Genomic DNA, 18,640 nt, shown 5'->3' on the forward strand with positions numbered 1-18,640 from the left:
AAAATCTTTGGAATCGAGGGTTTACAGGTTTGTGCAAAGTTAAAATTATATTTTAGAATTCTCTCTTGTTCTTCTGAATGACTAACATTAGAAATATTAACTATTGGCTTGATGTTTACAATGGAAAGATTTTTTGAACTACTTGACTTTAAGACTGTAAAAGAAGTTTTTCGAATTTAACTGCAAGGGTGTTTTTATGACGGTTAGCGGCATTCTCCGTTCTAGACCAAGACTTTTATTCAAGGGCATTGTTGATTGTTGTTGTTTGACTTCTGAATTAGTATTGATTCGGCATGTTATTGTATCTTAATTGATAATGTTCTTTGCCTTTTTCTTAATAGGTCTGTCTTCATATGAGAATTTCAGTCTACTAGTTTCTTGATAAAACGAACTCAGAAAATTGGCTGAAGTCTTGTCATCTAGAGAGAGTTGGCCAGCAGAGTTTGTTAAAGCATTGCAAGTATCAGATTGTGGCTGTTCTCTATTTATGCTTTTGATAATTTTCTAAAGCTTAAAATCCGACACCCTAGCATCAAGCTTATTGAAGCAATCTTGTTGTTAGCATTTATTTTATTTAGCTCGGCTCTAAAGCTATGATTATTATCAGTGTCGATATTCTCCTGCAACAGAAGCTTTCTCTTCATTAAAAGAGGTTCCGAAAGTGGATCTTTATGAATGAAAAATGGCACATAGTGTTTTATGTTACCCTAGAAATATAAATCTTGGCATTATATAGTATTAATATTTCTTTAAATTTAAGCCAGTTAGCATTGATATCATTGGTCAAACGCTCTATATTAATGCAGTTATCAAAGGATTGCTGGAAGGAGTTCCAGTCAGCCTTATCAAAGTTCCAGAAAGATTTTCTGATGATTTGAATGCACTATTTTCCCCTTATATTAATTAAAATAGGTAGGTGGTCACTTCCAATAGAGTCCATCATAGTCCGTTTGCATAATTGATGGATGTTTGAACTAACAAGTGAAATGTCTAACGCCTCTGTGGTATTATAGCTGTAGGAAGCATGGGTAGGGATACTGTCATTGAGTATCATAAACCCAGTGTCATCTATTAAATGCAGCAGTTCTCCTCTGCCATTGTTTGAAGAATGACCCCAAAGGGGGTTTTTGGCATTGAGGTCACCTAAAATGAGCGTGTTGTCTTTCAGAGCCAACGAAAGGCTTTCAGAAAGTCGAGATTGGTTAGGGGGTGTTATACATTGTAGATATGAAATGGTTTGCCTCTCCATGTGACAACTATACCCTGAACCTCAAGCTCAGAACTAGGATTCACAAAATCAATGCTCTTGTAGTTGATACCTCTGATCAGAAACGTCAGATCCCCTCCTGTACCGGAGGGTCTGTCAAGTCCATAAATGTTGTAACATTTAATTTTCAAGTTCAAAGTCGTTTTTAACTTTGTTTCTTGGATTGCTATAACTAGTATATTGTGGGTATTTGCAATATTTAAAATTTGTTCAAGTTTGACTCTAGAAGCTCTTGTTGAGAGTTCATTTATGTTGCACTGTAGGATTTTCAGGGCTTTTAACTTATAAGGAAACTGTAGGTTACTTTTGAACAGGATCCTCTGCCTAAATCCTGAACACGTCCCTGATTATTCTGCATGACGGACGATGCAGCATAATCTGCGGTAGTCAAGAAAATCATAAGGAGGAGAAAGTGAGCAGCTTCTGTTGGTCAGACAGACTGGAAGAAGTCTGTTTTTGCTCCAATGTCTACAGGTCTTAGCTAAGCATAATGGAACAGCCGTCATGCCCTGGGTTACCCTTTCAGGAGATTACTCTCCCTGTTCGCCCATGTACTTCGCCCGTTCCGCCCATGTAAACACCCTCGCCGACTAAGAGCACACTTTGAGGTGACCTGCAGGACTTGAGGGTGAGAATTAGTTTCTTGAATTATTAATTAACAAACCTTGAAATCTTTACGAAACTGATCTATAGGTCATGATAGAAAAGTAATGTATAATTAATAAAGCATATGTTTTATTTAAACAAGATAAAACAAAAAGGTATATGCTTTATCATTTCTTAAATAATAAATAATATAAATATTGGTTTCCTTAAAAATTATTCTTATTTAGAATACATTTATTGTGAAAAGAAAATTCCCACCACCATTATCAAGAAAAAATGCGGAACGTCCAAGAATACTGAAAGCTAGGCATTTTGTGTATGAGACTGTAGAGGATACTGAACTGACTGAACCACCAGATCTCAAAGTTGTTTTGACAACTTTTGTTGATGGTGAGTGTAGCAATTTAATTTTTTCTCAATTTATTTTATTAAATGTACCTTATTTTTTTTTCATTTGCAGTTGATAATTTATATTTTTTCTGTTCATATATCGTACATTAGATTTCATATATTAAACACCATTTCATTTTATAAAAGAGAGTTCTTTAATTTTTAATGAAGACTTACAATTTTTAAAGTCTAGGATTTAGGATGTTAAGAATATTCACATAGTTGAAGTGGAGATATTTCTGACTAATGACAGTGCTATATTTATCATTATTTTGCCATATGTTTGGCTTGCTGCTTAAATATAAACCCATCAATTTATGTTATATTACAAAGCATTACATTCTTTTACCTGCCTATTATTACTAATTTTCATTTTGATAATGGAAATGCAACTGTTTATCTAAACATAACTGCGATTAGAGTGGGAAAGTATTTAGCTTTATTACTTTTTCTAATGATGTAAATATCATTGTAATGTATGAAAGTTTATGAAAACAGAGATCATATGCAGAATAGTTAATAAATGCAGTTTAAATATACTGACTACCAATAAGTATTTGGACATGTATGCAAATGACGATATCTGCAGTCCTAAGGTACATCACGGACTTCTCTGGTATATATGGTGTAGGAAACAGCATCGGCTTTAGTCGCATGCAAGATGCCTCGCAGTTCGGAGCTCTCTGATTTCGAGAAAGGTATAATTATCGGGTATCACAAATGTGGCCGATCCTTAAGGAACATATCTAGCGATCTGAAGTACCCAAAATCGACAGTGGCCTATGTGATTAAGAAGTGGAAGGTGAGCGGTGATTGTCGGAATGTGCCCCGAGTCGGCAGACCAACGAAACTGGGAGATAGAGACCGACGAGTGCTGTCCAGAGAAATTCCGAAGAACTGCACCCAACTGATGGCCCTCATCCGCAAGGAGTTTCAACAGGCATCCGGGAGTATTGTTTCAATGAATACCATCCGTAAGGAAGCACATCTGCTTGGTTTTCATGGTTGTGATGCTGCCCATAAACCTTTGATCGCAAAGTCCAACTGCGCTGCTTGGTTAATGTGGTGCAAAGCACATCGAAATTGGGCCGTAGATCAGTGGAAACGGGTTCCTTGGAGTGACGAATCAAGATTCACCCTTTACCATACGGATGGCAGGGTCTGGGTCTGGCGTCTACCTGGAGAACATCTCCTGCCAGAATGTATTGTGCCAACAGTCAAGTTCGGCGAAGGTGGAATTATGGTCTGGGGGTGTTTCTCCTGATATGGGCTGGCACCCTTTGTCCCCATTCATGGTAAGCTCATCTCCGATGCCTACTGCACTATTTTGGATGACAATGTGCTTCCTATGTTGTGGAAGTTTTATGGGTTGGACCCCTGTTACTTTCAGGACGACAATGCCAGTTGTCATGTTTCGACGTTAACCAAGGCTTGGTATGGTGCCAATGGAGTTCATCGAATGGACTGGCCTGCCCAGAGTCCAGACCTGAATCCTATCGAGAACCTCTGGGACGAGTTGCATCGCCGAATTCAGGGGTGCACTACCCGTGCAAAATTGGTGAAGGAACTTCTATGTCTTCTCCAAGCCGAGTGGAAGAAAATACTACTAGCTGTCATACAAAGACTTGTGGAAAGTATACCCTGGAGGGTCCACGCTAATTTTATTCAAAATCAATAGTTGGAGGCTCTACCAACTATTGATTTTGAATAAAGTTAGTTTTTCTTTTCTATCACAGGTGTCCAAATACTTATTGGTAGTCAGTGTAGATGTTCATGAACAGATCTGAAAATCCATGCCACTTAGAGAGGTTAAGGATCCTTCTAACATGTCACCTTATCATTGGAGGATAAATTTTTCCTGTTGATCAAACAGGATATTTTTCTATAATGACTGCTGTCAGTCAATCAAGCTGACTACAGTAAACATCTAGTGTAGCAATTTCTCTAATTAAGCAACTCACATTGTGAATGATCAGCCAAATACATGAGAAAACTTTGTTTCTATACTTATTGGCCTTTAGAATTTTCCTTAATGATTTTTCATCAGAAAGCCATTGTTTTTTTTATTTAAAACAATATCCTTGGGTTATCATAGAAACCCATTTCTTGCTTCTTGTTATGACTTAAAATAAAATCATTCCTTTTTTTTAATAGTAGTTTATGAACATATTGCATATGGAAGACCTGTGCACTTTGTTCTTATCACTTAACATACTAGGTATCCATATATTAGAATACTGAAATTTAGCGATAAATTTCAAATGGCACTAAACTATTTACCAAGAAGCATTCATTATTTCTTATATTTTCTTAGTTGTTTTGCGAGTTTCCATAGCTGCAAAGTAGCATTAAGTAGAAATGAATGACCACTTCTTGGAACAATTTCAAGCTCAAAGGTAACAGTTATCTTTATAATGATGACTCATCAGTGGTACTTGCAAATGTTTAATTAGTTTGCATAAATTGCATTATTATTTTCAGTTACAATAATAAAGTTATTATCACAATGAAATGGAAAGAGCATACAGGACTAAGATAAACTTTAGAGATTTTTCATTACAGTAAATCTTTGCTGAATGAAATTTTGCATATTTGCATCTTTTAATTGCCTCCATTTATTATCCAAGGCCAGAATTTTAATATTATGTGATATGTTGCAGAGTGTTGGCTGCATTGCAATAACAACATATTCTTTGCCACACTTCAAGTGCACAATAAAATTTTCTGTCTTGACTAGAAATCTTTCAGTATACGGCACCTCCGACTCGTAAGTGTGCTCAGAAGCAACTCTTCCTTTTGTGTCTTTGTTTCAAACATATCATTAAGTGATAGATAAAACTTGATCATTGAAAAGACCTTATTTGTTTACTGACCTTGCTTTTTTTAGGAGAATAAATCTTGTCTAACCCTACTTGGCACTGCCTGCTAGTTGAATGATCCAGGCCTATTTCTGCTATTTTATTCATGTTATCAGAGCTGTAGTCACATTTTTGTGAGTGTTCATCCTTTTCTCCTTTTGAGTTTAAATGTCTTTTAATTAAAAATTCAGTAAGACATCTAACAGCCCAAATTGAGATAATAAAATAGCAAAAAATCTACACATGTTTTTTTGCTTGCAAAAGAAATAGCTATTAAGGAAGCAAGTATAAGAAAAATATGGTAGAATGAAGAAAAGATTGGTCTAGTGTCAAAGCTTCAAGTGATACTTCAACAAGGGTTTCTCAAGTTCCAAGAATTCCTCACTGGGAAAAGATGGAGAAAATGTTAATAACTTCGATAAAAAATCAAGTAAAAAAAGTGTTCAACTGTGGATGGTGCTGCTATTTGAAACAAAGCTTTATATTTGATTTCTTTCATTTAAATAAAGATGACAAATCATTAGAGAAAACTGATTTTCGTTTTAAATAAAGACGACAAATCATTAGAGAAAACTGACCTTTAAGCAAAGAAATGAGAGCTTTAAGCATTATTTTAACTTTCACAGTAAAGCTTCAGGAAGAAGCCGGCTCTGCAGACAAAGAAACAGCAGAGAAATTCAAACTTCAGTTTTTGAAATTAATTGAAGACAAGGGTTACATTCTGCAGGAAGTTTTCAATGGAGATAAAATGAGTTTGTTTTATAAGTGAATGGGGTTATGAACCTACATAAAAAAATGTTGCCCCAGGTCTTAAAGTTTTTTAAGGATAGACTCATTTTGGTTTTTATGGGAATGCATCCAGTGGTTTTAAGTCTGTGCTCATTTATCAATCTAAAATGCCTCATGCATTTCAGGGGGAAAACAATTTGAGCACTTGCCAGTTGTGTGGAAGTGGAATAGAAAAGCTTGGGTAACAAAAACCCCATTTTAATGACTGGTTTAAAAGTTCATTCATTAAAGCAAACCGTACAAACCTGAGCTTTAAATTTCTCCTAATTTTCTGTAATGCTCTAGGACAGTGCAGAGGCCCTCACAACATTGTATTCAAATGTGGAGGTTTTATTTCTTTCACTAAATACCACTTCCTTAATACAAACCAAGGAATCTAAGAATAATAAAAACATTCAAAGCCTATTATGTCAGGCATATTTACCTATTTGCAAATAAAGTATTGGACAAAAGAAAGCATGCTAATGGCATTTTGTAAGCAATTTAACATAACACTTAGCATAGAAATGGTTAAACTTGCTTGGGAACAAGTATATTCATCAACGGGTAATGCTTGCTGCCACTAATTATGGCCAGAAGTTGTCAACTATTTTAAAGGATTTTCATCGATTGAAAATGAAGTGAAGGGAATTGTAGTGTTGTGTTATCAGGTCTGGATTCAGAAATGTATGTATGTGTGGGTTCGTGTATGCAATTGCAAATGTCTGTGTTTATATACATACACATACATACACACATGCATACATTCATACATTTCTGAATCTGGTCCCGATAACAGAATAGTACCAAAATTGTAATTATTGCAAAATTAAAAGGTGACAGAATTTTCAGATATAGGAGGAGGAATCGAAGAATTAATGGAGAATGATTATTTGAAATGGCAATTGAAGAACTGGATGATCTTACACAACAGCCAACAATGAAAGCAGCAATAGCAAGCAAGATAAAGAACCTTTAATGTACAAGAAGTTTTTAATGAATAGTTAAAAAGGCACAGAAACTGATTTTATAATCGAGGTTGACCCAAATGAAGAAAGAAGAGAACAATTTACGAGAGGCATAGAAAAACTTTGCACTGCTTATCGCAAAATGTGTAATAAGTTGCATCAGATATTGTCCCAAGCAAAAATCAGCAGCTATTTAAAAAAATAACTATATCATGTACATACTTTACAAGCAATAATAGAAATCCTTTCACTTAACATTTGTCTCATTCTCCCATTTTAATTGCAATAATGTTGTTATGTACATACAGGTTCATAATAGATTGAATGCACACAGGTCTGATGTTAGGTCGATAAAATTTATTTTGCAAAAGAAATACTCCAGGTTCTAAAGAGTTCTGGAACTTTCTTGAGAAATACTCCTACAAGTATCACACAGTTTTTTACACTTCAAACTACTAAGAAACTTAAGCACAAGTTGTAATGCAATGCAAAATGCATCTAAAGAGCAAAGATAACCTGGAGATATCTCAGTACTCTGAACTGATGCTGAACTAACAGCTAACAACAACTGAGAGCAGATGCTGTCTCCGAGCTTATATAGTTTTTACCCGACCGCCAAGATATTTCTAGTACATTCTGCTTCTCCAGATTACTGGAAGGCATATGAGGGCCAGATACGGTTACAGCTAATATAGTGACCAAATACATTTATTCAATTACAATACCTATTGCCATGATGCAAGGACCGGACAAAAATGTCGCCCAAACCATTGTTAGCTTAGCGATATCTCACCAAATTAGCAGATACACAATGTTAAATAGATTTGCCCTTGTACTTACTTTTCTGGCAAGCTTCGCATCTTTAGTTTTTCTTGTTGCATTATGTAAATGAAATACAAGAATTTTACGTATTATTTCACTAAAATTATCGGTATATGTACAAAATTCATAATAATATTTAAGTTTTTGTAAATTATATATATTTTTTTAAGCTGAACTATATACCTCACCTGGTTTTCCTGTAGAAAGTTAACTTTGATGAATGCAATTTAGATGTATGCGCAATGTAAAGTTTCAACTAAAAGCTCAATTTTTATTCTTATGCATACGCTGTAACAATCAAAATTTGAATGAACTCAGTGCTATAGCAGTGCTAAGAAGTATGCCAAAAGTATATACAACCAAAAACAGCATTGTTTTTAGATATCTTAAATATACTTTAAATATATATTTGGAAATTATTATAAGAAGTGTAAGTAAATGGATGAAATACTTATTTAAACTCCCACTAATTTAGTTAGTTTAGTTTTTTTCTCACTGCATTTTTCTGAGGTTTACTTTGGTGATTTTTCTGCCTTTCATATTGTTTTATGATTTCCTTCCCAAATAGATTTTCTTACTTGCTATAAGTTTTTCATTGCTTGCAGAGGTGTACTTAGGGTTTTCAGTACCTGGGAATAACTTTTTTTTTGCACCCCTTTCTGTGTGCCAAGAATGGAAAGCGTTTCATTCTGCAATTTTGTAACATCAATTTGGCACCCTCTGGATGCTGTACACGGGGATAGATGTCCCCCCTTGCCCCACCCTAGTTATGCTGCTGATTGCTTGTGTTCAGGAATGTATGATATAAAAAAGATTTTCTTGTTTCTTGACTTCTCTTTTTTCATTCATCAAGTTTTCTTAAGGCTCTCTCTTTTTGTGCTTTTTCTGCTGTATAATATCATAAAACTCTCTCTTTTTGTGCTTTTTCTGTTGTGGAATATCATAATTTTATCACTATTTTTCTTTAGCACTCCCAGCATTATTTCTATATCTAGCAGAAGACTTAAAAAAGCTAAAACAAAGAAACCTCTTATACTCTGCTTAGTGTTATCAAATGAGTTGTAATGTTCTCATGAAAAATTTCATCAGAATCATCAATCATTTTGAAATAGGTATTTTATTTGTATAAATATAACAGCAATAAAAATGCGTCACAGTATTAGTTATGATCATTTGTTAAAAGTAAATTTTTTTTCATATTTTTAACAGTTTAAACAGTGATTTTTTTTTAAAAGGCATTGGTGACGTTGGAGATGTTATAACTTTAATGCCTGGATATGCACGAGACCACCTTCTGCTTCCGAAGAAAGCTGTCTATGCTACTCCCGAAAACATTCAGAAGTATTCTGATATTAAAAAGGTAAGTAATAAATTGTGGTGTCTTTAAAATATAATTATAATGCAAGATATTTTTAATTGAAACTCCAATCTTTCATTTACTTCACTTTATTTTGTCTGTTATCTTCATATGACATTTCTTTTATATGTAATAATTATTTGCCTTTTGGGCATTTTTTCAGGTGTAATTTTTACAGTAGAAGCAAAGCATTTGTCTTGAAATATTTGATAAAGAAAGTATATATAAATAAAAATCAGCAAACCTCTACAATTTGTACCTCTTGCCAAAATTAGGCAGTCAGTGGAGAACTACCAAAGGCTTGATGTGTGTCTTTAAGAATTGATACTTATTTTTAATATGTTATTATTATTACTCTGTAGAAACATCTAGTATCTAGTATGTAGTCTAGAAACCTATAAATATTGGTACACAGATGCATAATCACATAATGCTCTTCTTGATGAAGTTTTTATCACGGTGGAACCCGAGAATCGCACTTAGTTCTAGGACTTGAGACTTCTTGAAATTTTGCTGTTGGAATGCTGGGATTTGTATGTTTTCTTTTGCTTTCAGTTTTGCTTAAATTCTTATAAAACTTTGACATCAGATAAACTTTGACATCTAGATCTAATAACAAGGCAAATAAACAGTTTTTTTTTTTTTTTTTTTTTTTTTTTTTAGTGGTACCTTAGTTTATCACCAGTTACAGCAATATAAAATGCGTAGTTGTGCATTCAGTTAACTAGCGATTAACTCAAATATATCTAACAATAGAAAATAACAATTCAATAGAAATCTCAAAACACCAGAATATAATAAAAGTGCCACCTATTATTGGATGGTAAACTAAGTATACTGGTTGTCTGGATATGTGAAGTTTTTCCACATTATCCCTGTCATGTGGCCTGGCATACAAACATATAGTGACAAAGCCCTAAAATATTCATTCTCTTTTCTTTCAGCAGCAATTATGCATATAAGTTCAGTCCATATCTCTGTCTCTAAACTATAAGCACCATATTTACAATAAATACATATTTGAAATAAATTTTCAGATTATGTAAAATTGCTTCAGAGGTCAAATTCAGCCCTCAGAGTGCAAGTTTGAGACTACTGAATTTATTCACAACTGAAAGATGCATTTTATCATATATAGAATTTGTCCTTCACATGTATACTTTAAATACTATATGAGTAATTAAAGGTAATCAGATTTTTTCTTTACTCAATCGTTAATAGAAATTTGATATAAATTAAAAAATTATTTCAGTGCGAAATATTCTTTGCAAAATATGTGATCTATATGATATTGGTTTTGTTTCTTGTTATGAATATTTTACTGATGCTGGGTTTTCATATGTGCATTAAATTAAAAAGAAATTTATTAATAGTAAATGTTTTCAGTATTTTGTAATTTATATATCCTAAATCATAATGTAGTTCTGCATCATTCTTTATTATTATCATTCACATTTTCTGCCAAGAATTAAATAATTAACCTTATTAGAAGGTTAAACATATTTTAAGGCATTTCAATGATTTTAAAGGTTAAATTTTTAAAACCTACACTCTGGACATAAAATATTTTAAACATAGGTGGATTTATGTGGCCATGTAGCCTGTAATCACAAGGTATCTCATATTCCAAAGGGCCCCAAATTTAGGCTAATTGTTTTTTAAAAAGTGATAAGCATACTTAAAATAAAGAGCCCCCAAAATTCAGGTGAGGTGGGTTCCTTCATTTCATTAATTTGCTGTTGCTCATTTAATTTTCAGTGACTCTGAATTTGTTAGTTAATTTAGATTACTAGAGCATTTCAGTCTTCGAGTACAGGTAGCGTACATATATTTTTATGAATCTCTCTTTTAAAATGTATTTTAAAAATAACCTTTTTCTTGATTAAATAACTTATTTCCCTTTTTTGATTTAACTTGAATAATAAAATTATTAATTGCTCGTATAGTTCGTTCTGTAAATGTCTTTATACCAAATTTTATGAAACACTGTCTAAGATTTAAGAAAATAATTACTTGGCTTCATTCTATAGAGCACTAAATCATGTGTAATTGTGCAACTGAAAGAAAAAGTACATCTAGAATTTTTCTGTGCAAAATTTTAAAGCACTCAGTTCAAATATGATTGCAATCTATAGCTAAATTTGTTGTAAAATATTAAGTATGCTACTTAGATCATATATGAAAATTAAATGATTAGTTATTTTATTGTAAATTTAGAATATTATTTTGCAGACTCGACCTGAGAGACCCATGTTCAGTTCTATTTATGCTGGTGTGGTAAGTAAAAAGTCATTTTAGGTTAAATAATATTACTCTAAAATTTTCAAGAGTATTTATTACAGTCCTGTTTATTTCTTATATTCATCTGTGTTAGTATCCCTCAAGAAATCAAATAATAGACCAGGGGTTATATAAGATGATGTTAGTGCTACTAAATTGAAAGACACTGTGTGCATTTGAAATAGCTGAATTTATAAAACAGAAAAAAAAAAAAAAAAAAGAAAAAAGAAAAAAGAAAAAAAAATATTGAATCATCATTTGTATATTTCTGAAACAAAAAATTTTTTTTAAAGTTTTGGATTGAAAGTCAAAAGTTTTAGAACATTATTTAGAAGCAATAATGAAACTAATTGGTCTTTCTTTAAGGTTTGTTCATTTCAAATCAATAATGAAACTAATAGGTCTTTCTTTAAGGTTTGTTTATTTAGAAGCAATAATGAAAACTAAGAGGTCTTTCTTTAAGGTATTGTTGTGTTATTTACATTCGTACGGGTTCATAAATTTGGGGTAAATAATGATGACAGCACTTGATTAAGAATGGAAACACACTTTATTGGTCAGTATTATTCAAAACAGCTTCAATAACATGTTTACAGTTGTGGAAGAGCTGCTATAAACATGCTGAAACAATCAGCGACACAGCCTTCACATGATCTTGCTATAACGATGAAGACAGCTTCATGGCAAAGCACCAGAGTACAGCTCCCGACTCTGCTGGTCCTTCTCAGAACTCTGCGTACTTTCGAGACTCTTCATGCTACAGCTCGTGATGCACTCGATGATACACTATAGAGTATAGATCCTGACTTCTCCATTCAGTTGTTCCCAGAGCTCAACACACTCTAAGACCAAACTCGACAATGCAGTAACTCATGACACTTTAAGAGACTCTCTTGATGCACTCGACGACCAACTTGGCACTATACTAGGCACTCACTGACTGACTATCAACTCGCTAGACGAGACACTAACTCCGCACAGACTAACTGACTGTTCACGTACAGCAGGGTTTATATAGCTTTTGGCTTGTGTTCAAGAACATTCTGGGCTAAACCAGTAAGAATTTGTTCCAGAAGTTTTTCCATCTGTCTATGGCAGGGGTGGCCAACCTGCGGCTCTTTGAAGGATTATTTGTGACTCTCGATAAATGTACCTGCCTTACCTTTTCATTTTTGTGTTATTATATTTAAAAAAATTTTTATCGTTCCATATGTGTTTCAAAATGTCTTTTAAATTACTGACAACAAATATGAAAGACTGAGTACAACGTTGTAACAAATTTCAAGTTAACTCTTTCACATCGAGAGAGGGCAAAATCTCTTCTCCCCAAACAAGGAAAATGCCTGTGTCTACAAATTTCTCTTCGAATGCTTTTCCTTCCCTCTATGACAAATTGAATATTCTACAGCGCTAACAATAACCTACTTAAGTAAAATGAGAACTTCTTTATTGGATGTTTTCACATGATAAATATCTTGAATATAATTTCACCCCGTGTGAAGTTCCTCCTTGGAACGGGATTGTAACTTCAGGCATCAAAAACTAAACATTGACAGTAAACAAAGGAAAGAGAAGGGGTATTAAAATAACAGAACTACTTTTAGTTGCTTCTAAAGAATGATTGACATGCCATTTAACAACAGCTGAAAGCAATGAGCAATGCAGTAACGTGACGGGGAAAAGCACTAGGTAGGAAATATTCAGATGTTTGGGGCTGTTACGAAGCAAATAACGATACTAATGCGTAGTTCGAAAGACTAGTAATAACTTGACGGTTCTTGTTCGAACGCTAATTTTGTTTCGACGAATATGCATCAGTGGTAAATTTGATCTTGATTTGGATACAAAAAATTCATGACGATATCTTTCATTTATATTTAATGAAAGCACCAAAATATATCACAGCAATACACATACATTGCAATGGCGAACCACAGTTACATAATGTAAAAAAAACAGAATTCTTTTGGCGCAACAGCGCCCTCTATCCTATGAAAAGTTCCAACACACCCCACCTGTGCTCTTTTAAGAGCACATTAAATTTACATATCAATAATATATTTAGATATAATCAAAATCAATATGCACAAATTAATACTGAAAACTACATTGCAAATTAAATACAATACATGAAACAAACATATATATATAACTTTAAACTTCAAAAGGATAGATTAATTGGACGGGTCTTCGATAAAGTCCTTGAGAAGTACGAATCAAACATGAACGCACATACCCATCCCTACCTTTATAAACTTCTATATTTCCAATAGGCTATAAAAATTTTGATTTCGTCGACCCCTCCAGCAATACAACCTCACCCTTTTTAAGATTCCTTTCAGGAGATGGATTTAGAAAAGTATGCGCAGACCGTAATTCGAGGAGATAATTCTCCTTCCACTTTTTCCAAATTTGTTTCAAAAGATTAGTTTGATACAGTTTTCTCCTAGTCAAAGTCTGCCTGTTCAATGGTTCATTCCTGAAAAGGTCGGCGAAATGTACAGGATAAGAAATATTTTCTTGCCCTGGAAACAAGAAATGGGCAGGTGTAAGAGCTTCTGGCTCTTTTATTTCATTATGGACATAAGTAAGAGATCTATGATTTAAAACTAACTCAATTTCTGATAGAATAGTCATCATTTCCTCAAAGTTAAGAAGAGCCCTTTCGAGAACCTTTCTCAAAGGATCTTTGATACTTTTCATAAGCCTTTCATAAAAACCACCCCACCAAGGTGCGTGAGGCGCAATATATTGCCAAGTTATACCGTTTATTGATATGAAATCTTTCAATTTTGAATCTATTATAATTTTTGAAATTCTTTAAGAATTTCATTAGTGGCTCTAAAGCTCTTAGCATTGTCGGAAATGATAACTTTACAATTTCCTCTCCTAGCTAAAAATCTCCTTAATGACAAAATAAAATTTTTTGTTGACATATTTGTGATTAATTCTATGTGCACAGCTCTAGTAACACTGCATGTAAATAATGTTATGTAAGCCTTTTGAGGGGTATCCTTTCCTGATTTTATTAAAACTGGGCCAGTGAAATCTATGCCAGTTACAGTAAAAGGAGGGTTTTCAGTAATTCTACATTTAGGTAGTTGACTAGTTATTTGTTTAGCTGGTTTCAACTTATACTTTCGACAAATTAGGCAGTTACCTAATACTCTTTTTATAATTTGTCTACCTCGTGGAATCCAAAATCTAGACCTAATTTTGGCTAGCGTAAATGTAACTCCACCATGAAAAATTTTATTTTGTTCTCGAATAATAATTAACTCTGTAAATTTAGACTGCTTAGGAAGAAGTATAGGATGAACTTCATCCTTTGTAAACGCTCCTTGTTCTAACCTTCCTTTTATGCGCAATACACCACAACTGTCGAGAAATGGGGCTAAATTCGAAAGTGGAGAGTTTTTAGGAATCGATTTACCATTTTCAAGGTTCTGCAATTCTAAATTGAACTCTATGTTTTGCTCATGTTTTATACAGTCTATTTCAGCATTTTGAAGTTCTTCTGCTGTGAGGGGACCTGCAATCGTTTGTCGTTTTTGAAGTTTATTAACAAACCATTTAACTAGTGCAGTTACTCTTAGTACTTTTAACAAACTACTATATTTCCTTAAATCTAAAATAAATTTCGAATTTTCTACCAAACAGTTATTTTGCACTGTACTTTCAAATTCTTTTTTTAGCTCTAAGTCTACGTCTGTAGATTTTAAGTTTTCTCTTTCAGTAGGCCAGTATTCAGGTGATTGGCTTAGCCACGGTGGACCGTGCCACCAAAGATGGTTTGTAGCTAAATTTGCTGCAGAAATTCCTCTGGACAAGATATCTGCAGGGTTATCCTTACCAGGGCAATGAGCCCAATTATTGGTATCTGATAAAGATTGAATTTCTTCTATTCTATTTTTTACGAAAGTTTTGTATTTACTAGCTTGTCCCTTAATCCAACATAATGTAATCATCGAGTCGGTCCAAAAATAACTAGAAGTATTAAATTTAAGACATTTACTTACTTGATGGACTAATCTTGCGGACAATAAAGCTCCCATTAATTCCAGTCTTGGTAATGTAAGACTTTTCAGAGGAGCTACACGACTTTTAGAACAAATAAAACTGATACTTAACCTCCCATATTCAGATATAGCTCTTAAATACAATACAGTTCCATAGGCTAAAAGAGATGAATCTGAAAAAGAATGAATTTCAAATGAAATAAATTTACAGTTCAAATTTGAAAAATAACATCTAGGAATTTGGAGATCTTCTAAGTGTTCGATTTCACTGCACCACAACTGCCACTTGTGATCCAGTGACGATGGAAGTTTATCATCCCAGTCTATGTCATGACTCTACAGTTCCTGTAGAATGCACTTCAGCTTTATGATGAAAGGCCCAAGAAATCCGATAGGATCGTAAATACGACCCACTACTCGAAGAATAAACCTTTTCGAAGCAGTTCCGTTCTTGACAAACTTTGATAATTCTTTCACTTTAAAAGATATACTGTCCGCATCTGGATCCCAAACTAGACCCAACACCTTGGTTGCTGAGTCAAGTCCTGTACTTGAGCTCTTTTCCTCATCGATGTCGAACTCAGCATCTTCCCACAGCTTACGCAGTTCCATGGAATTGGTTTTCCATTTTCGTAATATCATGCCACATCTTTTGAGAATTTCTACACTTTCAGTCGTAATTTTCAAAGCCGCTTGCAAGTCTTCTTCGCCTCCAATCAAATCGTCGACATAAAACCATTCTGACAGTAATTTGCAAGTATCAGGAAATTCTTCTTTACATTTATCAAAATGATATTTCAGAGTTGCAGCTAACAAATATGGACTTGGTTTTAGTCCAAATAAAACTCTACTAAAGTTCATTTCTTGATATGAATTAGAACCGATATCATCAGTCCAGAAGAATCTAGTAAATTTTCTATCACTAGGATCGATCAAAATTTGTAGATACGCTTGCTTTATATCCGCTGTGAAGGCGATTGTATTTTGTCGAAACTTTAAAATCATTTCAAATAGATTTGGATACAAGTTTAGACCTTTAAATAAACAGTCATTAATTGAAAGTTGTCCTCCTTCATGAGAAGAACCATCAAACACGATTCGAAGTCGACTAGTAGATTTGTCCTCGCGAATGACAGCGTGGTGGGGTAAGTAGAATGACTGCTCAGAATATGACACTTCAGTATCTGACGACGAATTCTCAATGATACCTTCCCTACGATAATCATCAATGACCTTTTTGTAATCCTCATAAAAAGCTGTATCATTTCTAAATCTCCTAACCAGACTATTGAAACATTTCCGAGCCACTTCTCTATTATTTGCTAATTTCTCCTGCATACCTGGTTTCCACGGCAACTTTACACAATATCTTCCATCTACGAACCCAACAGAATTATTAAATTCATCAAGTATCTCCTGTTCCACTAAAGTCAAACACTCCGCTTCCTTGTTTTCAATACCTAAACTTTCCAGTTCCCAGAAACGCCTGAGTTCAGCTGATACAGTGCTTTGATCACCTAAAATTAAGTTCACAGCAGCCGTTTTACTCATATCACCACAATTTCCCTGCAAGGACCATCCAAGTTCTGTGTTTACAGCTACCAAAGACGTATTTAACCTTTCAAAACCTTTTGTCAACTTCCAATAAAAATCTATACCTATTAACAAGGAAATTTCATTATCATCTGACGCTTGATTATAACCCCACGTTAAAGTTAATCCCTTGGCTTCCATTTCAGCTCTTGTACGCTCATTCGGCAAATTAATCGCCGCCCTCGAAATTTCATCTGTTTCCAACGCCTGTATTACAACTTCATTTCCATCTAAAATATTTCGCAATCTCACTTCAACTCTGCGACATGTTTGCAACCTAGGATCCTTTGCTCCAAATGAATAAATCTTTAATGTTTCTGACCCTAGACATTTTAATCCCAACTTCATAGATACATTTCTTTTAATAAAACTGTTCTCACTACCGTTATCAAACATTGCAATAACTGTACCTGACGATTTACGACCAACAATTTCTGTCCTAACACACTGCAATAAAATCACATTCCTATCATTTACAACTGAATTCGAAATAGTAGGCTGAATTTCCAATTCCTTTGGTTTTTCTTCTTCTGGTTTTGAATTAGATTTACGCTTGCTAGAATTTTCAAATTTAAAACAAATAGCTTTGGCGTGTCTACCAAAGCAGAATGAACACTGTTTAGCATTACATTTTTTCACAAAACAGTTTGTGTTACAACATAACAGACATCTCCTTTCCTTAATTAATTTATCCCTTTTTTGTTGCACAGTCATGTTCTCACATTCAGTCTTACAGTGACCTTGACCGCAGAATAAACAAACTTCGGAAGTTTTTGCCATAAATTCTGTTACTGACGCGTGTTGATTATTGCGACTCGGAGGGAAGTTTCGTTTCTGATTTCGAAAATTGTTTTGTTTGTGTTGGTTAGAATGAAAATTATTATATGAAGATACATTATTAGAATTAATACGGAATGCCTTTTCTCTTGCACTAATAGCATTGTGTAAAAACTTCATCAATTCCTGTAAATCATGACAATTATTTATATTTTGCTTAGAAAATTCAAGAGTCAATTCTCCTGGCAGATTTTTTAGTATTATGTTAGTCAGTATTGTTGTGTATGTTTCCGATTTGACATTTAATTCCTCTAAACATCTAATTTGAGTTTAAGCTTCAAAATAAAGGTTACGAAGGGCCTGAATGTTAGAAGCATTTTTTACAGGTGCCAGATTTAATAAATTTGACAAGTGAGCATTTATTAAAATGTCTCTTTGGCCAAATGTTTCCGAAATTAATTTAACAGCCTGTTTATAATTCTCTGGAGTAATTGAGAATCCTTTAATGCTAGCTAGAGCTTTACCACCTAATAACGACTTTAAATAGCAAAATTTGTCAACCTCAGTTAAATTAGAATTATTATGTACAGAATTCTCAAACTGATTCCAAAAATCTAAATATTCTGAAGGCTCACCATAGAATCGAATAAGCGAAAGTTTAGGAAGTTTAGTTCTGTTTTCTAAATTCAAATTTTTATTTTCTACGTGAACATTTTCTGGATTTACTGTTTGTTCACCTGACTGATATGGAACTTTTCCAATTGATTTAATTTTGTTTTGCAACTTTACTTTAACTGGTATTCTTTTTTCGTTATATTCATCTACTGTGTTAATTTCATCCATAATTTCTTGTTCTTCTTTCAACAATTCATCAGTGTCACTATTTAGTATGTTAATAATTTCAATTTTACTATTCAACTGTTCTAAATATGAAT

General features: G+C 33.6%; 1 protein-coding gene across 1 annotated transcript in view; it reads left to right on the forward strand.

The window, feature by feature from the left end:
- Window positions 1–18,640, forward strand: part of mRpL9 (mitochondrial ribosomal protein L9) — a 44,315-nt gene that overhangs the window by 10,673 nt on the left and 15,002 nt on the right. The window contains exons 2-4 of the mRNA XM_035350206.2: window positions 2,101–2,263; window positions 8,915–9,039; window positions 11,269–11,313. Of these exons, the coding sequence (XP_035206097.1) occupies window positions 2,101–2,263; window positions 8,915–9,039; window positions 11,269–11,313 (333 nt within the window). The remainder of the gene's footprint in view (window positions 1–2,100; window positions 2,264–8,914; window positions 9,040–11,268; window positions 11,314–18,640) is intronic.

Source organism: Stegodyphus dumicola, chromosome 7, assembly GCF_044657685.1.
Source record: "Stegodyphus dumicola isolate Sdum_Otavi_A_Nest chromosome 7, ASM4465768v1".
Taxonomy (NCBI): domain Eukaryota; kingdom Metazoa; phylum Arthropoda; class Arachnida; order Araneae; family Eresidae; genus Stegodyphus; species Stegodyphus dumicola.